Genomic DNA, 23110 nt, shown 5'->3' on the forward strand with positions numbered 1-23110 from the left:
AGTCGAAGCATATTAAAAGTACAAACAACTTTTAAATATTAGCCGATTTTTAAAAAGTAAATTTAAAGAATATGTAAAGTACTATTTTTTTAAATAGATTTTATTATATTTTTAAAATAATTATTTTATTTCAATCAGCTTTATTTTAATTTATTGACTAACTAACAAAAAAAAAAAGGGAGAAATGTTGAATTAATGAAACTAGAAATAAACGACGTAAAAAAAATGTTATCATTCTTTTGAATTAGGCTCTGTAAAACACATAATATATATTGTTTTTATCCATAGTTTTCCAAATAATTTTCTTAAATTTTTGCTTGAAAGTATTTGAAATATTAGAATAGTAATTCAATACTAAGCAAAGATTAAAACAAAAAAAAAATGAAAATTTTCATGCTTCATCATCCAAACGTATAAGAATCGTTGAAATTCATTCATTTAGAGAATTAATTCTTACAAAAACATTAAAAAAAGATCGAATTGAAGACTTACATATTTTATTGAAGAATTTTACAAAACAGAAAATCGCAAGCTATACAACATAAGTTCAGCTATTCACTATTCTTTGATACCGTACAAAAAGTAATTATTAATTAATATGAAAGTGTACGGATAATTTTGACAACTGTTTACTTTTCTCGGTGAAAAAAAATTAAATTAGATCAATTCAATATACTACGCTATTCATGAAAAAAGAAGATAATAGTTTTAGATTAGAAAAAAAAAAGAAAACGCCAAATTTAATGATGTAAAACTTGCCGAGGTTTAGAATGGAATACTGTGACCCAAATACATGTATGGTTAATAGTAATTAAAGCTTTAACAGTGTGAATAGAAGGTACCAGATTTTCACATTAGGACTAATAACAAAATTTTGTATATTTACCGAAATAATTTACAATGCAATCTATAACTTAATTTACGATTAAATTTTGATTAATTTGTACATTGTGTAAACATGTTTTAATTATAGATGTCAAACGAATAATAGAATTAGGGATAGGAACTATAACTAAATTACAAATGAAGTATTCGTTGTCAGAAATACGTAGGAACATTATTTCTTTACTATATTGTACTATTATAATGATGAGTAAAATATGAGATGCCAATAATGTTTAACAGCTGTATAAATAACCCATAAATTCAAAATAATTGATAATAATTGAATGACAAAATTTAATAAACAAGGAATGATTTTACTTTTCTGTAATCATAGTTCTAGAACTACGCTGCAAGAAGGAAAGTTTGGTAAGCAGTGAAAAAATGGCGTACAGGGATTTTTGTATTTCTTGACATTTCCTGACCCAGGGAACCCATAAAACAAAAAAAAAGTTTCCGGTAATGTTTGTACATATGTATTTTCATGTGTGAAGCTTAATAAATTTTGACTGGATGAACAGATTTTGAAGAAATTTGGTACACGTCGTATACGTGAGGTAATTTCTCGGTAAACGTTTGATATCAATATCTCCAGAGGATGGGATAAATAATTTTTGGAATCACTTTTCTCAAAATTTTGCAAACATAACCCCACTTTATATTCCGTTCAGTACATATGTAGATTCTTATCTTACTATTTAAAAAAAAAAAAGTTGCCCCCAAATGTTCTTTCCCAAAAATAGAAAAATGCTATTTTTTTAATTTATTGCATATTTATTAGCCGAATATTTTTCTTTCTCTCTTCCTGGTAGTAGTGCAAGTGGTTCAAAAAGTAAAAATATTTTTGGAGCAATATTGTGGGTGTAGGAGCCGAACAAAGTTTAAAAAATTGAATTTTTGAAAAAAAAAAATATTTTGGTTTTTTAAACTTTTAATAAAAATAATATAATAAAATTTCATTATTATTCACCCCATTCCCCAAAAAGAAATCTTAGGTAACTTTTTATTGGTTGGACTTTTTTCTGTTTTTTTTTTTTTTTTTTTTTTTTTTTTTTAATTACTTCCATTTCACGTAGTAAACGTAGACAAATCAAAAGATTTTCTTGGGAGATGATTTTGGTAGTGGGAGAGCAGAAAAAAGGAAAAATATCAATTTTTTGAATTTAACAAAATTTTTTTCATGCATCATTGTTTTTTCACTATTAACTAATACCAAGAAAGTATAAACCATTGTCGTCTGCATTTTTAATAGAGTAGAAATAAAATTCCATGCGTACTTCAAAATATTTTCAATACAATATATTGCAATAACTTGACTTCTTATTTTAAAAATAAATCCTAATAATTTATAAAAGGAACTTAATTAAAAGAAGTACAATCATGTAGAAATGTACGTAATAACCAGTTCAACGTTTCTAGGAAAAAAATTCAAGAAGCTGATATTTTGGATAATAATCTTTAACAAATTTTTTTTATAAAAGTTGTTCCAGTTTTTAAAATTTAATTTAAAAACGAGTAATTAAAATAATAACTTTAAGTGAAAGATTGTTTTATATAATACGATTAACAACCTATTTTCTTTTATCTTTAACATCTAATAAAAGAAATAAAAAAAATTAATCTTCACCCTTTTCTACAAATCACAAGTCATCATATAATAAATATATGAGACACATATCTTGAACCGTGTTCATCACCATTTTTTTCAGTTTCTAGCTAAAATTTTAAAATGTTTTTTAGCTTCCGTTTCCTTCTAGATTGTTTGTAATTTTTAATTTCTTCCAGCCACTCTTTTAGATAGATTTCATAAGAATGCTACCTATTGTAATGGGTACCATGATTTAACTTCCGGAAAATTTCGACTTATCTTCACGTTTCACATCCCGCAGACCCAAAAACCACCGTCAGTTCAAAAGTTTATACATAAGCATATATATATTTCACTTTCTTGTAGACACGATAACTGCCGTAATTTTGCGCCAATCACTTTCAAATTGATACATAAAATATAACGATCCAAAATCTCGGTCGAGTTCGTTAATGAGGAAAATCGGAGATTGGGAGAGGAAACAGGGGACCTTTTCAAAAAAAAGAAAATATCGCTATAACTTTCTTATTAAGTAAAATATCGAATTCGTTAAAAGTTCCTATTATTTTTTTTTAGATAAGGGCCTAAAACTTAAAATTTAAAAGTAAATTAGGGCTTAAAAGAAAAATTTTTTGTTAACACCAACCTTTGGCCCAGGAGGTGGAAAAAATGGGGTTTCGAAGACAAAAAAATCTCCCTTAATAGGCACATTATCAAATCGGTTTAAAATGGTCCTTAGTTCAGTAAAGATTACCTAAAACTTTTGTCGGAAACAATTTTTGATATGACCAACCGTTACGGCAAGGGATGGCCAAAATGTTGCTGGAATTGTAAGAAAATGGGGCTTGTCGTATGGTAAACATATGAAACTTTTTTCGCATGAAACCATTGTCGTATTGAGTAAATTTGAAGTTTTCTTATCTTTAAGGTGGAAATCTTTTTTGCGCCCTGCTTACCACCGGTGAAATCTACCTCCGCCTTCCGGCGTGCCGAAAGGGATTTTTTGTACCTTCTAGCACTGTTTTATTCAATCCTTTTCTCATAATATGTCCCAGCCATTTCATTTTAATATTTTGAATTGTTCTGATTAAGCTCCTATTATCGTTTACTTCCCTCAATAATTCATCATTTTTCACTTTATGTATTTATTTTCTCAATTTCCTCCTTGCTCCCATTCAAATGGAAGCCTTTGCTTTTCTCTTTTTGTTAGTGTCAATTTCATATGACGCTTCTTCTTTAATGCGAATGTAAATATTAAAAAATATAAATAATGTAAAAAAAATAAATTTAATGCTAACTTTTAAAAAAAAAATTGGAAAAATGTTTACTGAACGTATCAACATTTAAAAAGAAATTAAAATTTAACCATTCCACAATGAACACTATAATAACGACTTACACGAATTATGCCTATATATATTTATATACTTATTTTCAAAAATAAAAAAATAATTAAAAATGTGTTCAACAATGGTAATACATTTAACCAGTCATAAAATTAGTAAAAGGTAGTACGATATTATAATTTTATTAAGGGTATCACAAATCCTAGTTAAAAACTTTGGGATATTTATTGGAAAAAGAATAATTTTAAAATCATTAAAATATTTATTTTTTATCTCTATAATAAAGCATGAAACTATTAATTTATAAAGACTTTTTTAGGAATTTTAGGAGGAAATTATTACTTCTCACGAAATCGGTAAAAGATAAAAAATATTTTGGTCATTATAAACTGTTTACTTACAAAAAAAAAATTGAAACATTTTAAAGGTAAGTTCCACGAAATCATTTATACCAAAAAATTTATCTTATATGTTTCTTAGGGATTTTAGGTTTAATGAAACTTTTTAAAAGTGTCTGTATTTTGTTATTTTTAAGGTATATACAAGTATATTTATGATTATTTATTGTAATCTAAAAAATTCATAAAACAAGCATTTCTTCATGACGACCAATTCCCTTTGATGTACAATAATTCCTCAATATTGTCTAGTCCCTTATTTGATTTTTGTTAACTTTTAATAAAATTAATTCCCAGGTATATATCTACATATCATATTTTATTTTATACCCACACTGAATTTCATGTCTATACGTTAGGATGCTCATACAGGTTTTATAAAATTGTTCTGAAGTTTCTCTAAGTAAAAATTACAAATGCATGGCATATTTATAGAATTTTAGTTTTTTATAGAGGACAAAATTCCCAGTGAATTCTTTTTTAATCAACAGAAATAATGTTTTCCTATTAAAAATCCTACAGTGTATTATAATAGCCATAAAAGTAAAAATAAAATAAAAAAATGAACGGATACAAAAACAGGTTTATTTTGCAACAGGTGAAAGATGAAAAACAGGTGAAAAAGTTTGACATATTACAAATTCGACTTTTTAAAAGTATTAAATCAAGTGGTTGGTTTTTTAAAACAAGAAATTAAGCGTTTATTAATTTTTCTACTAAATATTTATAAAATTCAATTTGAACATTTTGTCGGATTATCTTTTTTTAAAAATAAAATAAAAAGTAAAATGAAATTTTATGTTTATGAATCTCCGCCATAAGCAAATAATGAGGCGCTTCATACAAAATGTAGAGTATTACATGACAAAAGTATAAACTAATAGATAGTAAAGGAGTAAAAAAAAAAAAAAAATAATTAGTACTATTTTTGCACACAAATATTTTATGAATTAAAATATTTCATCAATTAGAGCTTAAGTGTTGTTTAATGTAATCAGTGTAATATCAACTTCATGTAAAATAGAAAAAGCTAGAAAAATGTATGTCATAGTAACAAATAACGCAATACTCTTCAGCACTTTAACATATCAATCAAATTCCTTCTTATACAGCTAGTTTATAATTTTCCACATTTTTGACTGGTTTGCTTGGCATTTCTCCCGCCACCACCCCAGTCGGTCGCCCTAAAGCATAAGACCGAATGTCTGCGCCACAAACGGCTACTGAGCCTCAAAACAGTTTAGCGACCAGTATCCTAAATAGTTTTTGGAGCTTATCTAACAGCAAGAGCGGACTAAGCGCGGTGTCATACACCACCCGCTTACGTGTCACAACCACTCATTTGTCATATATAACTAAAATGGGTAGGCGCACCCCGCCAACTACTATATATATATATATATATTACTTCAATAAATAAATTTATATCGTCAAGACAGCAATTTGCTGCCACGCCTAGCTCACTGAATGCCAGCAAGTATATGTCCACCATTTTATAGCGCTTGAAGCCATAATAATTGGCTGGTGGTCAGCCATACTCAGGGTTTGCTTCCCACGGCAATGCGGTGAGTCTTTCCCTTAAGTAAACTACATACAGATGGCGGTTGAACAAGGCAATCGCATTAAGGAACTCCCACACGGTCTGACAACGCGACTCTCACCACATTGACTCGCCACTTGTGAGTGGCCAATTTTCCCTTTAGCTCTAAGGTCCAGGGTGGCCTGGCCTCTGGCCCGCTCAAGAGCAGGGCAGTCAAACATCAGGTGTTCATTTGACTGGACCTCCCCGCAGATGCACAGCTCATCAGCTTCCAGGCGAAACCGAAACAGATATTGGTTCAAATTATCATGGTTGGAGAGCACTCGGGCAACCGTTGCCCTTAAAAACGAGCTCGAGGCATACCATCCCCTTAAATCCTGTATAAACTTATACAAGGATCTTTCCTTAGTCGTAATGTCCCTCTCCAGCTGTCATACTTCCATCGCGAAGCTCTGCAGCCTCTTCCGCAGGCGAGAGATGGGCTACTGAATGAAATTTAGATCCGGTGCAATGTGACCACCGTTCCGCTCCGGTACTGACCCGACTCAAAACCGCATCCCAAATACCTCGGTCTCACGGCATCTTCGCAATTTCTACATGGCTGCCTGAACTTTTACCACCAAATCGATTGGGAGAGCCTTTCCCTATACGGTGGTAGCCTCGTAAGAGGTTGTTTTAAAAACACCAGTGCATACAATTAAGTCTGCGCTGGGCACTCCTTAAATTTTGAAGAAGTACTCTATTAATTTTCAACCGCTACGCCGAAACGGGCGCCACGTAAGAGGTTATGCTTTCGAAGACACCTCGGTACACCATGTACATTTGACAGGCCGACAACCCATATTCTTTCCGAGCAATCCTCCTAAGTTTGTTTATCACTGAGACGGCGTCCGCCGCTTTTTGCCTATTGTGGTTGCTAAACAGTAACTTCTCACCAAACAAAACACCTAGGTACTTATGAACTCACAGTCGACTGATTACACAGCTTTTATATTTAATATGGGGGTTACGACTGTAATACAATTTGTCTGCACCTTTAACAAGCATAAACTTCTTCTTGGGCACAGAAATCTTAAAATTTTGAATGTCCATCTAGCCCTCTGCGGTTGATAAATCCGCCTGCGCCCGGTCTTCTAGCTGTGGTCGTGAATTACCACGAACCAAAACGAGACAGTGATCGGCGACTGCGGGTGACCCCTTTTGTAAATGTTAATCCCAGAAATCCATCAAAGACCAGGTTCTACAGCAGAGGACCGAGAACGGAACTCTGCGGCCTTACCCTGGTAACGGATTTTTGCACAACTAGGTGCGCATCCTTAAACAGAGCCGTACGGTTAGAAAATTAGTCACGTACCACGGCGTGCGGCTACGGGAAAATTGCGGCGTTCCAACTCATAGAGGACAGAACTCCAGCACAAGGAAATGGTGCCTCTATGTCTATAAAAATTGCCAAAAAATATTTACAGTTGGCGCTTTCCAGCTCGGCTAGAGCATTTAAGATGCTATTCTCGGTAGCAACTTCTTTCGTGAAGCCATATTGGCCTTGATTTAGAAAACAGTTCACCTCAATGCTTTCCCAGAGCCGTTCCACAACCAGCCTTTCAAGCAACTTGCCGATTACCGGCAAGAGGCTGATGGGTCGATAACTGCCGACCTCACTAGGATCCTTTCCGGTTTTTAAGAGCACACTCACCAAAACCACTTTCCAACAAGTCGGGAAGCAGCCCCAGCTTAGGCATCCCGAGAACAGCCTGCTAAGCGGCTCTCTTATGACAGGCAGCAGATGGAATAATATATCCGGGTCAAGTTGGTCAATCCCCGGTGTCTTTTTCAGTGCCATTTGAGAAACCACTCGGTCTATATCAACGGGATCCACAGCCCGTACGCCAGGGAAGGGCATAGCCGCCCCTAATGTTGACCTCTGTTTCACCCTCCGGAGCATCTGGAACCAGACTTACCAGGAACGCCTGGTAAGTCGCCACAGATGTTAAAGTGGGGTCACGACCACCAAACCCGCATCGAACACTGGACAGCACGTGCAATGGCTTTGGCCGGTAACATTTCTGATATTGAAAACTGCTTCATCGAAAAGTTATTCACATTAACATAATGAAAATGATCTGTACTTATGGATATTTTCTTTATACAAAACTAACAAAAATTCTGGTTATGATTTGATAGATGTTGCTATTCTAAAATAGTATAAACATTTTTGTTATATCTTAATCAATTCAAAACTTTTATTTAAGCGTTATATAAAATTACCTAACCTATTCCCCTCCTCTGGACCGGATTCCACAACACAATCCGGGGTTGTCCATCTACTCTAACGAGCCTCCCCGTCTAAACCTAATCCTTACCATAACTTAAAGCTTAAGTAATACTTTATGTATTTGATTTGATTAACGAGCCTCCCCGTCTAAACCTAATCCTTACCATAACTTAAAGCTTAAGTAATACTTTATGTATTTGATTAGGTGTAATAAAACTACTATTACGAATCGTTGGTTTTAAGTGCTTCTACTGAACGATATATCAGATAGGCTGGAAACTATTTAAAAAAGTTTAAATAAACGAAAAAAATACATAATTAACTGGTTTCCTGGTTAACCCTGTATGAAACAGGAAGTGTATTTAGTAATCCTGAACATCCAACAATCAGGGTGACTTAAATTTGTGCGAAAAAATGTTGGCTCTATATATACGGCAAACTAGTCAAAGTAAAATAACTGATCAATTATTTGCTTATCTCAATCTTAGAAAAAGGTAAAAAAAAATGAGTGATCTACCGAGTGGTATAAATGGGTAGGTGCCCACTGCCAGGAGAAGGCACTGCAGGTACGTTTTGGATAAGATATTTGTCTCTTGCTATGTACGGGTTTCTCCGAAGGCAGATTTCGTTATCCATCCGTTTTTTAATTCTTAATCCTTTAAAGTCCCTTAATCCTTTATAGTCTTTTTGGTATATGCTAGTAGATAAGAACGAGATTTCAGGACTGTAAATATTTGGGTTTTCAGCTTGACCATCGACTTACTTGGGCTAAATATATCAAATCTAAGGGGAAACAGTTGTATCTCAATTTTAAAAACATTTAGTGGCTGATAAGACATAGATCTCGGTTTTCAGTTGAAAGTAAATTTTTGATTTATAAATCAGTTTTGAAGCCTGTTGGACTTACGGACTTGAATTGTGGGTACGGCATGCAACTCCAGTATTGACATACTTGAACCCAAATTATTTGGCGGTCAATTTATTGGGTAGGACGGTCAGTGATTTTTAAAGATTGCTAAGGAATAATATTCTTGGTTTCCCTTATCGTTTCAATCAGGTGATTTTATGGTCTGCTGTACGGAGTGCTCTTCTATTTCATTTCTTTCATTTCGTTGTTATCATTAAGTCACCAGCCGCTGAGTCTATGACTACTTAATATTAGTTCAAATATAGATCTTATTTATTTATTGTACAATTAGCTCGATAAACAATTGTAATGTTGATTGTAAAGTTGCTGTGTCGTTATAATAATAATAATTTAAAAAAAGAAAAAAGTAATGATTAATACAGTTGTATTTGAATTCATATAAGAACCTACCTATTTTGTACTTATTTTTAATAAGTACTATTTAAAACGAAAAAAATAATTCTAGTTTCTATTAATAAAAAAAGCGTCTTTTTATATTTAATTTTATTACTTAAATGAGCAGGGAAGAAGGTACTAATAAAAAATATTGACATAGGCTTCAACATTTGTTTTCTTTTTTTTTAAATTCATTCAACTGTACATCAAGATTATATTAAAACAATAACAAACGCAAAATTCTGAGGTATCTAAGTGGTTAAAGGGGTAAATAATTTCCTCAATAAACTACAAATAATCAGTTAAAATAGCTATAAAATTAAAAAAAGAAGACGTAAAAATTTGATAAAAAACTTTCAAGATCGTTATTAACCTGTTAGGAGGTGAATTAGCACGGGAAGATTTTACATGGGAATCTTCCTCAAAGAGACTTATTACAGAAATTGCAATAAAGTTAGGAGATTGGATTTTTAATTAAAAATCGAACGAACACAACAGTTATAATATAAATTAATAGTTACGACCCAATTTCTTCGGAAGATTAATCTATTGATACTAGATAAAAAATAGTTTTATTAGGAAATTTTAATAATTTAAAAAACAAAAAAAAACCATTAAAATTGGTTAACGAGATTTTAATCATTTCGAAAAAGTGACCAAAATAAAAAAATATGTATGAAATAATTAAAAATTTCCTGTTTGGTGCAATATGTTATCTAGGAACTTGACAAAAATGTAACATTAAATTTTTTAACTAGGTTCTAGGTTCAGAATTTAGTTGATGGTTCATGAATGGTAACAACATTCAATACATAAAAGATAAGAAGGTTCATTTCTATACTGAAATCAAGTTACATAACTTGATTCCTGTATATTACTTCCTAGTGGTAATCATATACACATTTTCTGGTAGCTAAAAAACAGTAATAGAATCATATTTTTTATATGCCAATTTATATAATAATATAATCATGTAAACTAAAATCCAAGGATTTGAAAACAAATAAATTTTAATAAGAAGCATAATGAAGGTGCTAAAACTAATAAATTATAAATTTTATATCCCTTATAAAGTAACAGATGTTAATGATATGGAATAGAAACAGTTGTACACTGGTTAATATTTCCTGGGAGATTATTGCTTTCATTAAAAAAAACGGTTTTTTATTATAACAAAACGGAATCTCATTTAACCCAGAGAAATATACTATTTTTGATAGGAATTGGACACCAGTATTTAAATTTCTGTAATAAGTAATGCTATATTTCTATAAACAGATTTTAACTTAAAAGATTTTCTTTGGGCCACCGTAATCAGAGAAATACTGCTGTATAATTCCTTAATAATATTAATTAAAACTATCAAGACGCCATAAGAAAAATATTGTTAGATTTTCCTTATTGAATTTCATTTTAATGAACAAATTATGTAACTGATAAAAAAATATCGACTTTCCCAAACAGCTGCTTCAATACTTCAACAAAGAATTAGGAAAACAAGTAAAAAAAATAAATATTCTGTGGAGATTATAACTGTAATTTAAACTCGATTAAATGATACTCACGTTGATTACAACCCTCTCGCAGAAGTCATGGTCGTGAGGTATAGGCTCGAAGTGCACCACACCGGGGTACTGGTGCGCGTGTGCTGTCGGCCCATCCTCGTCCTGGCTGCTGATCTTCGGCAGCGACCTATAAACGATATTATATTTATTAAAACATAATTCCTTAATTTTTATTTTAAATGCATATAATAAATAAATATTCTATTTTACAAACTTAAAATTCTAGGCTTTATCAAACTGTACATTTTTTTATTACAAATAAAATAAAATAAAATGTATTAAATATTTGGGCAGTAAGCCGTTTAAAGGATGAAAACTTACTGGGAAGTAATAGGAATAGTTTAGGAGATAGTAATATGGAGTAAAGAGGAGCTAAGGATATACAATATACATCGATACTTGCTGAACTATTGGGTTTATCAGTTACATTTGATAAATTATGGAAAGAAGGTCAACTTATTATAGGGTAGAACGAAAGAAAGTAGCAGATTATGTAATTCCGTGGCAGAAATTTAGGAAAGACTAGAAAGATCATTCGATGAATGAATAAGATAGTATATGATATTACAAACATAAAATGTTTGTTATAAAGAATGGGAAGTCCAAACCTAAGATATTTATTTTATGTTAAGAAGGTGGTACAAAAAATGCAATATATACGTCGAATTGGAACGAAATTAATAAAGGTCAAAAAATAAATAAAAAATTTAAAAATAAATTAGAAGGTGATTTTTTATATCACCTTCTAATCTTTTTTTTTTGACAAGGTGAAAGAGAAAGAATAAAGGAAGAGGATGAGGAGGAAGAAGGAGAAGCACAAAAACGGAAAAGAAAAATAAGTTGACTAACATGAATAATTCTTTAAAAATACAAAAAAATTACATAATAAAAAACAATGTGAATAATAACAAATTTAAATAGATAAGAATAAATAATATATAGAAGAATACAAAAAGAGGTGGAAGGAAAAGTAAGCGAAGATTTTATCTTCATTTACTTTTCCTTCCACAACAAATAGTGGTGTAACAGAAGAAATACAAGATTAATTTGAAAGGAAGAATAAAATGCCAATATCTACAATATTTTAGATCTTGGCGGAATATAAATTAACCACGAATTCATCACATAATTTTTTGTTTGTTATGAATAGTAAAATTTGTTTAAAATTTGAAACCCTTTTGTTTTAGTTCTTAATTATATTTACCGATAAAAAATACGATTTAAAATATCACAAAAGAAGTGGTATTTTAAATTTCTGCCACTACTGATAATTTGTAGCCATTAGGTAGAGTTTCTCATCTTTAACCATGAATTCTATCGGTCTACTGATTTTTAATTTGTTTTTAAAAGAAATAATAAAAGATAAAACTAAGCACGGTGTAATAATACAAGAATAAGAAAATAGTTAAAATTGATTGATGATAGTACTATTTTAAGAAGTATAATTATGAAATAATTTAGAAGTAAATGAATTTTATAATTCATTACATAGAAAGCTAGTCGATTAAAAAATAGCCAGAATTAAAACGAATTAAAACGAATGACGATAAGGAAGATTTTGATGATTTATATAATAAACGAAGGTTTATATCTAAATTACTTAATTATATTAATTAAGTAGTAAAATTACAAACAATGGGCATTATAAGAAAAAAGAAAGCAAATTGGGTTTTAACCTTAAATTAAAAAAGAAAATCGAGGGAAATTTTTCAAGGGATATTACATACAAATTTATGGCATAAAAAGAGATAGAAATATATCTCCCCTTTCTCACTCACTCTCTCTTTCTCTCTCTCTCTCTCTCTATATATATATATATATACACACACAGTATAGCTAGAGTACAAAATTAAAAGATTTTAAGACTTGAAAAAGGTTATGGGAAGATGGAACGAAAGAAAGTTGGTGGTAAAATTTTCTAAGATAAACAGTACAAAAAGCATCCAGAATTAGTGTGTTCTTTTTTAATAAAAAAAAAATATATATATATATATATATATATACCAAATGGAGCCGAAAAGTAACTTAAAACCCCTCTAACTTTTTTTTATAATTGAGATAAATGGATGCGGTTTACGGCATTCTTCCTTGTAGCGAGGGACTACTTCAATAAACATATATTTCACTGTTTTTTTTATTTCTGGGCGGCGCAGGTAAAGGGCAATTCAAAAATTCCAAATGGGTTCAGTGGTTATTTGATCTCATTTAAAAGAGCACGATGGACGAGAAATATAATACAATTAAAACTAAATTCTGATCGCCTTGGTCTACAATATGTTAGTTTCAGATAGCTAGAATTACGGTAGTAAAAGTTTTTTTTTTTTTATAAATGAGTCGGAGGAATCCCCTTTTACGGGTGAAGTGTCGGGCTCGCTAACAGGATCGGCAAGATGACGGTAGTAAAAGTTAGATGGGTGTAAGTTACTTTTCAGCTACTCGGTATATTAGAATATATGAGACAGATAAATTGAGGAAGAAGTAGGAAAATCTAAAATATTGTAGAGAAAAGGAATTGAGAAGTGCTTCTACCAATAAAAAAAAATAAATAAGATAAGTTAAGTTCTTAAAAACAACAAATTTATCCATTGACATAAACCGGATATTTACATAAATTTAAAAGTCAAATTTTAGAATGTGATATTAAATTAACATCATAATGTATTTCCATTTCCAGAAATAAATCGACATTAGAAAGTAGCATAACAATATCAATAATAAGAAAGAAGCCGTCCATGACTGGCTTTATTAGGGAAAAATAGGGATTTAAATGAGTTCCTGTTGTCTTCTTGAACAGGGTGTCCCATATAAAACGCAACCCAACCTTATATTGGTAAGTATTGAAATAATAAAAAGGCATGTGTAAATGTAAATGTAATTTTTATTATTACCATCCATTTCCTTACAATTAGATTAAATGTTGGAAGTGGCCGCCATCTTCTTGAATACAAGCTTTAATTCTTTTTACAGCGTTTCTTGCAACTTTTTTCAAAGTTTGTGGCTGGATATTTAATACAGCTTGTTCAATATTGACTTTCAATTGTTCAAGTGTTCGTGGTTTGTTGCTGTAGGATTTTTCTTTGAGGTAACTCCATAAAAAAAATCCGCCGCAGTCAAATCTGGAGATCTTGGTGGCCACAAGCCTCGACCGATAACACGATTACCAAAAAATTCCTCAACGAAATCAGAAGTTGAACCTGCGTAGTGCGATGTCGCACCGTCATGTTGTAGCCAGCAGTGTCTGTCTTCCTCTTCCAAGAGTGCAATGAACTGAAATAAAATATCCTGATATCGTTCTGCATTAATGGTGTACTGGAAAAAAACAGGACGGATTATTTTCTTCCGCGATATCGCGCACCACACGCCCAACTTCTGCACGCCCAACTTCTGCGGGTGTAATTGTTTTTCGTGATAAACGTGGGGATTTTCAGCACTCCAATTTCTACTGTTTTGGCTGTTTACGTAGCCATCCAAATGAAACCGTACTTAATCTATGAAAAATAAAGAATCCGTAACATTAATTCCCTCACGCAGAAATCGACGGAACCATTCACAATATTGTAGCCGTTTTTCTTTGTCGGGCTCAAGAAGTTGATGAACAGTTTGAATGCGATAAGGTCGTAATTGTAATTGTTTGGTCGCCCGATGAACAATTGATTTAGACAAATTAATTTCAGCAGACAAACGTCTGATCGATTTATTTGGCGAGGCGAGTAATCGGTCTTTGATTTCAGTGACTGTATCTATATTCAACACTGACGCAGATCTTTGGTGTTCCTGGTTATTAACAGAACCAGCCTCTCTAAAGTTTACAACTAACCTTAATACTGATGTTTTGTTAGGAGCCGGTTTAGCTGGGTACTTATGGCGAAACAAATCTTGCACTCCAACCACTGATTACAGTACGACTCAACAATGAAAACACGTTCATCTAGCAAAAACACCATCTTGTCTCTAGCAATACACTGAACGTTATGATTGCATTGTTGTTACTATCGGTAGTGTTCTACTGCGTCGCCGCGATGTTCAGATGTTGGACGAGTCCATTTCAGTAACGAGTAAGGGAGTAAGCTTGACTTTTGAAATTTCATGGATGAGTAATTGATGGGTTGCGTTTTATATGGGACACCCTGGCAGGAATTCAGCAAGAAAAGCACACTGAAATGCACTGATATACGGGTCTAAAAAAGACAACTTCAGTCTACTTACCACAAAATTTGGCTGTATACAGAATATTATAAATATCATAAACAGTAAGTGATAAAAACTGGTAATTCCTGTACCTCATTTGATTTAAAATGTACCACAAACCGGCAGAAGTAGCATAAAGATATGAATTAATTTATTTTTAACAAGAAGCAATTTATTATACACATTGCTTTTATTCAAAAGTGCTAATAATTTTAATTTATGTTACATTAAAATTTTCTGAAATCCTTTCACGGTAATTCAAATAAAGAACCTAACTCAAATACCTTAGGAGATGTTTGGAAATAAACGTTTACAATAAATTTCGTATCCATTAGATGATATTATATATTGAATTATAATAAAAAATTATAAAAATGATACTTTTTCAATGAATAATATTTCCTAACATCGAAATATTATAATTTTAAGAACATTTTTTTTAGTTATTTATCTAAAGTAAAATTTATTTACTTTTTAAAAAAATAATATTATTATTTAATTATTATTTTTTAATAATAATTATTTTATTTTTTATTTTTTAAATAAATAACTACAAAATAATTTTAATTTAAAGTATACTTGAGGCCAAGTAAAAACGCTGCCTGTATAAAAATAAAATTCGAAAAATGAGAGAAAAGTGTCTTGATAAAAGTAAGAAAATAATACCAAAAACCTATTGTCAGCTATTATTTTAATCAAATTTGGGAAACCATTATTTTCTCCATAAGTTAACAGAAAAAAAATTTGTTGAGTTTTAACAAGAAAAACTTTGAATATTAAAATTACACCAGTAAAAATTAATATCGATAGAAAATAAAAACAAAGAAAACCTTCTGAAGTTGTATATGATTTTTTCATTAAAAAAGGGTTATACTTATCGTAAAAAAAACTTAACGAAAATTAAAAAAAAAAAATATTTATCGAAATATAGTGAAAGCTATACAAAAAAAAAAAAAACGAAAACAACGACGGATCGAATTGAACGAAAAATTCTGAGAAAATTACTTATAGTTTGCTAAAATATAGACAAGACTTCAGAATTAAACATAATGTTTAAAAAATATTAAAATCTCATCAAACTTACAAGCACCGCTTTAAGGAATTTAAATAAATAAATAAATATTTTTCAATAATTCTGGAAAATTACTTTAGTTTCTAATAATATTTTCAAAAAAAAATACTACAACCTACATAACAACAAACTCATTGATCTATTTTTCAAAAGTGTAACCTATTTTTGAGTAATTTAAGTCTAAAATTTTATGAAAAGAGTGTTCATATCGTTAATGTAGAATCTTTGTATTATTAGAATTTGAATTTTAATATTGTCCTATATGTGGTTAGTATTGTCACATTTGTATTTTACTATTTTAATCTGTGAATCTTTTGTTTCACACATTTTTTTTACCAATAAATAGAAATAACTAGAATTGTTATTAGTAATTTATTTATTATTAATTTTCTTCCTGTAGTGAGCTGGCAATGAATCAACTGTTTTATAATTTACAATCTCTGTTGTATTTGATATTTACAAATAATTATTTTTACTTTAAATGAGTATATATATGAACGCGATGCTTTGATTTTTCATTATTTATTCTTGATAATTTTAAAAGTTACATAAAAAAGTTTCTGTTGTGTCAGAAATAAGATTTTGAAGAAATTATTATTAAAAAAATTTCAAATGTAAATTGTAAAAATTTACACCAAATATCTGAATTTTAATTTTAAATGAAATTTAAGTTTTATATTTAATAAGTTTTGAAAAAAGGACAGACGTTAATCATATTATGTTCGGTTTCATATCCTCCTTTCGTATGATAAACAATCTATGCAACTCCTTTCTTCTTTCTTATATAAATTATACAAATATCCTAATCAAAGTTGAGTTCAACAGCTGTTATAATACATTATTTTACTTTTAAAAATACTATTTTTAAGTACTTTCTTGAGTTTTTTTATGTGTTACTGGTCAGTTCATAATTCATTACCTAAAAAAGATGTTTAAACTAAAATATATTAAAAGATTATTTCAATTTCTAATAAATGTAACTTAAAACAGTGAAACTAATATAATAATATATATATATGTATAATGTAATAATAATAAGTAATAATAACTTGAAAAGGTTAAAAATAACATAAATACAAAAATGTACCTAAATCTATATGAATTATACATAATAAAATATGATTTAACACAGTAACAAAGTATTTATTGAATCCAGCGGCAAATGAATCGAATACTGAAAAGTGCATAGGGCACGTGTTCGTACATTTTTTTGGTCCTCCGAACTGGATGACCATAAAAGGATTTAAATTCCTCAAAAATGCTAAGAATAAATTAAATCAGAAGATTTTGATAAATAAAAGAGACAGCCTTTATTTATAAAAAAAGCAAGAAAACGTATAAATCACACTCCCACGAACAGCATTTATTCTACGTAAGAGCATAATTAATGACGGAATTACTGGTTCGTTAATGAAATTTTTTTTTGTCAAAAATATTTAATATCTTTATAATGTAAATACTAAACTGTTATTTCTCATGATCTGGAAAGTGTAAACACATAGTTACAAAATAATTCTTATAGAGGTACGTGAAATAATATTGGCAATGTTGATAATTCGGTGCCAATAAGTAGTGTCTCGCAAAAGGACCAGTCGTAGGTCCAATCCGTTCCTTCCCCGTTCCCTCAACTAAGGTTTCAAAATGTTGAGGAATAATTTATACATTGATTTCTTCATTCGTTAAACATTAAAATATTCGTAACAAAAATTTTCACTACCTATTAAAAGTATTATTACTTTTACAATTCGACAGAAATTTAAAAAAAAGAAGTTATTATTCCTTAATTTGACGCCGAACTGAAGTGTGAAATATTGAAAATGCAATACTAAGTTTTTTGTTTTTAAGTTAATTTAAAAAAAAAAAGTTAAGTTATTAAAAAAATATATATTATTTTTATTAAAAATATGTATGGGACTTAAAAAAGTAGTGTGAACTAAGGCTCAATAACATGTACTATTAACTAAGTAATGTTTTTTAATTATTGCTTGAAAATAGTTTGAATATCGGGATATACAAATATTTTATTCATAATAATTCAACACAAAATAATTAATTATAATTACAAAATAATTATAAAAATTAACTTTAAATCGTTTCTGTACGTAAGATTTTTCAGTTAAAAAATTTTTCTTGAAGTTAGAAAAACACTTCCAAGTTTTAATTAAAACACTTTTAATGATTTAAAAGTACTTTTTCTATAAACAGAAAAAGAATGGCCAAAGTTTAACCATTTTTTGAAACACAAGGATTAAAATATGTAAAAAAAATAAAAACTAAAACCATGGGTTGCTTTACAAAATTCCTTTTTTCCCCAAGTATGTTAATTAAAAAAAAAAAAAATGATTAAATGTTCATTTTAATTTCACAATAGCAGTGTAACAACTAAGATATCTAAAAAGAAGATCTAATTATAATTAAAAAAGAAAACAAATTCTGGAATGATTTTTTTTTTATTATTAATTAACAACAAATTGGGTTAAGGTGGATATGTAAAAAATAAAAATCAATGAAAAAAACAGCTAGTGTCAAATGACTTAAATTTGTTTTTTATGTCTGGAACAGTGGTCTACAAAACAAATTTTAAATAAATAATTAGAAGAGAGATTATTTTTATAACTAGGGTTCTATAATAAAAATAACCGTTTTAATTTTAAATGAATTAGTTTCATTAAACTTTCATTATTTTATTTAAATTTTAATTAATTTTAAAGGGCTCATCAATATTTTTCCCTTAGTATATGTACAAAAATATATACGGGAATATATAAAAGTAAAAAATTAATATTTATTTATAGTATCCTATTTATAAATTAATTAATTTCAAAACTTAAATGAGAGACCTTAAATAGAAAGGTATTTGGCTCAAACCCATACAAAATTCTATGGAATGTATCACGTTTACCAAAATAATTTGTAGTAAAAAAAAATTAAAAAAAGAATGTGCAGAGATTAATTGTAGTCTAGTAGAGAAGATTAACCTAGGATATACCTTATTTACTTACAGTAGATCTAAGAGTATACGTTAACTTTTCAGAAGCATTAACGATAAAGACGTCCAATTTACTGTATTGTCGCCAACTAAATGTTATTGCTTATGTGAAACATAAAAAATAATTTTATTTAAATTGTTTGTATTATTAAATATCAAAGTATTATTCTAAATAAATCTATAAATATCAAAGGAGAAAACTATTAATTTTCAATAGTATTATTTTTATAATATAAATTCAATTTTTTAATAATTGATAATTATTCTATTATTAGGAATTAACTTGCAGTACTATTTGATAGCTATATGCTTATTTAGTAGGTTATGAAATATATAATTTACTTGTGAGAATAAAAATTTGAAGAAAGAAAAACATGCAGAGGGGTTTTTCTAGAAATACTTCAAAGAACTGTATATGTATACATATCTTACACAATATACATAAATGTGTAATAAACATAGATACGTACATACAAAGATGAGTCCAAAGTTCAGAACATAAAACATAAATGCAGTAGATTTAGGCACCTAACATTCTTGCTGTTAACCAGGAGATTAACCGCGAGCCAGTTCACATATTTGTTCAGTCTCATTTGGTATCTTATACAGAATCACCGTATTTCCTCTCGAACGGTCGGAAATTCCAGATAATCGTGTTTTTTTGAAAACCACTACGCTTCTGTTTATATTTCTCAATAGTGTTTTCTGTAATCGCTGTACAACTTCAAGGTTATTCTCACTTGTCAGGCTCCGTAGTTGGATGTTGTAGGTCCAAATCGGTTTCAGGATCACTGAGTGTAGTAACTGCTTGTTAGATAATGATAGATACAACCTCCTGCCTAGTAACCAGTTCATCTCCCTGAATTTGATGTTAAGCTGTGTCCTTTTCTCCTTGACATGACTCTTCCACGTCAGACGCCGATCCAAATGCACTCCTAGGTATCTACGTTGTTAGTATACGGGATTCAAACGCCATTATGTTGAACTCGTGGGCAGTCACCCCTCCTCATCGCAAACATAAAATGCGTAGACTTAGCCGGATTACCAATGAGCAATAGTTATTGCTCGTCAAAATTTAGAAAAAAAAGGTGAAGCAAATGATTGATGGATCGTTTAGGATGCACAAGAAATATTTACATAAACACATGCTACATGAACGCAAGTGAGTGCGCAGTACTAAGAACGAAGAACGCAAGATTTACAGCACGAAAGCAAAAAGCGACTGGTTTTTTGCTGTTTATGACATCGTGTCGTGGTGTGCTATTCCTTTCAATGTACTATTAGCAATGGTAACAGTAATGCAGAAATTCCAGGTTTAACTTCACCGCTAATTTTCGAACTTTTTACGGGTAATACTTTCCTACATTTTGTGTAATATTAGTGAAATTAATATTATCTGCCAAAAGTTAACTATTTTAGATTTCTTTATATTAAAAAAAATTTGAGGTCTACTAATATCAAAATTACCAAAACAAGGATTACAAAATCTGTATCTCAAAATTGTACAAATTTATGTTGGCTTCTTTTCTACTTTTTGTTTCAGAGATGGTTTAAAAACTTAAAAGCATAGAACTTTGTGATGTGTATATATATATAAAACATACAGACACAAGATAAGAAAGGCAGACTGTGGAGATGAAAGGTTTAGAGATCTGTAACGGGTCCATTTTTATTTAAAGAATTGAATAAGGAGTAGTGAATTGTTGAGATTTTCTATTAAACTCAAAAAGACTGGATTTAAGGAATAATTTAATAGCACATATTTTTTTCTTATAAAAAAAAAAAATTACATCTAAAAGACAATTAAAAATAATTGACGGCGCAAAGTGAGGTCTTGTTTTAACTCAATCAATTTTTGACAAAATGTCTGTTTTTTTTCAGTGCTTGGGAAGTACATAAAAAAGTATTCGGATTTCTAATTTAATTAATCTTTACACGTATTAATCGTGCTACGCGTAAATCTTTACAGGTATGTATAGAAAAACTGCCAATGTGGTTGCGAAACTCTCCCAGTCATATTTAACCTTAACATGGGTTAAAGAGAAACTACCCAATATTTTCATCTGTGAATGCAGCCATTAACCAACCGAAATCATCATCACAAGATATCCTCCGATATTAAGATTCCGTATCGGCGTATTAATTAATAAACAATTCAATAAAAACTGGTTTACGTTTAATTAAAATTGCTTAATGTTTAATTATTAAATAAAAATTAGTTTACCTTCAGAGTGATAATAATTGATATAATTAATTTTAAGTACTGTAAATATAAAATTTTACCATAACTTTTTGAATAATAATAGTACACTATGCAATAAGCATATAACGATAACCAGGCATTGATGCACGAGTGGGAAGTAAATTACATGAGCCTTGGCGAGTGTCGTAAACTTCCCAAGAGCACATTAATGACCATTATAGAGAGTTGTATACCGTAACTTTTCGACGGCTGAAAAAATATTGGGGTTATTGATTTAAATCAATGATAGAATACATTGTTTAAGGAATATTTTCTTAATTTTTAAAAAAAATACATGAAACAATACGTTTCTGTGGCAATACGTTATTAATCGTAAGTTCTGCCTTTTCTTTAATATCGATCGGTGTTAAAGATATTTCTTCCTTAGTATCGGAAATAATTAACAAAAGGATAAACAGTGTAATATAGAAACTTAGTTAATTATTGGTATAATTTCAAATTACCCTTTGCTTGCTAACAACTAAATCGGATTAAAATCAAGGTAAAACAAAAAAAAAACAGCTGGTACATTAAACAATACCCGCTTCTGATTGGTCAGTGGTTGAAAAAAGTAGGCTTTTGATCGGTTGAACACATGTACCATAATGAAAATCGATTTCATTATGATGCAGGTTCCAACAGCGTTATAATACAGAAGTAAAAAAAATTACTTTATAATATAGGGAAGAAAAAATGATGTTTTTGAGTTATTTAGTTTAATTTTCTTAAAATAACTAAAAACGTTCAGCACATTAGATGATATTTTCTTGATATTTCTTTACTAAACAAACCGTACAAATATACTCAAATTCATTGTAGGGTATAAATAAATAAACATTTGAAAACGATTTGATCTCTCACCACTGCTTTTTCAACGTTATTTATATGCTTCTATATTTTATCCGACTAAGAATTCAAGATACAATTTTCAAATTCTGTAATATTTTATTCCATTTATTGGTTGTTTTACCAATCAAGTACATCGTTTTATGATAACCAATACTGAAAAATACTGAGCAATATAAAAAAAAAATACAGAATAATAATAATAAAGTAAATGCGTGCTACGATACAGCTAAAGTCATCGCAAATAAAAGTTACATGCTGGGAAATTTGTGACGTCTGATATACTAAAAAAAAATCAATATAGGCGTACAAACACATACACATACATATATTGAATTCATTCGGTTTACTTTGAAATGCATTAGAAAAACGCATAAGTTACCATGTATAGAAATAATGTTCGGTAGTAAACACTTCAAGTTAATGTAAACGAATAAATTATTTTATAATGAACACGTAAAAACATGTGTAACCATATAACATATATTTATCAAATTTATTCAGTTTTAGTTAACCATAGAAGTTATAATAAACTTAATGTTGTAATAAATTTAATGTTACAATAATAATAAAGTTGGCATATAGCCCTACCTCAGGCTAAACTTATATTCATTTTAATGGTGATTGATAGCCCTGTAATTATATAAAAAATAAGTTACAATTTGAGGGATAGACAATGCAATTAAGGAAAGAACATAATTCTGAATAAATAAGATATAATTAGTATCGCAGTAATATATCTGTTAGCTCCCATCACCGTAGTGGTTGTAGACGATCTGATTCGTGACAAGATCACTCCCTATATAGCCGTTGACAATAAAGTTATTATACCTTTCTGGCATTGGTCATTCATTCTTCATCATCAATGATCCTTTCTTT

General features: G+C 29.7%; 1 protein-coding gene across 1 annotated transcript in view; it reads right to left on the reverse strand.

Moving 5' to 3' along the window:
- Positions 1–11139, reverse strand: part of Sh (Potassium voltage-gated channel protein Shaker) — a 257042-nt gene extending 245903 nt beyond the window's left edge. Inside the window, exons 1-2 of the mRNA XM_075374155.1 lie at positions 11105–11139; positions 10895–11021 (exon numbers count right to left, since the gene is read on the reverse strand). Of these exons, the coding sequence (XP_075230270.1) occupies positions 10895–11021; positions 11105–11139 (162 nt within the window). The remainder of the gene's footprint in view (positions 1–10894; positions 11022–11104) is intronic.
- Between the last annotated feature and the right edge of the window lie 11971 nt (positions 11140–23110).

This window comes from Lycorma delicatula, chromosome 8 (assembly GCF_047948215.1).
Source record: "Lycorma delicatula isolate Av1 chromosome 8, ASM4794821v1, whole genome shotgun sequence".
Taxonomy (NCBI): Eukaryota; Metazoa; Arthropoda; class Insecta; order Hemiptera; family Fulgoridae; genus Lycorma; species Lycorma delicatula.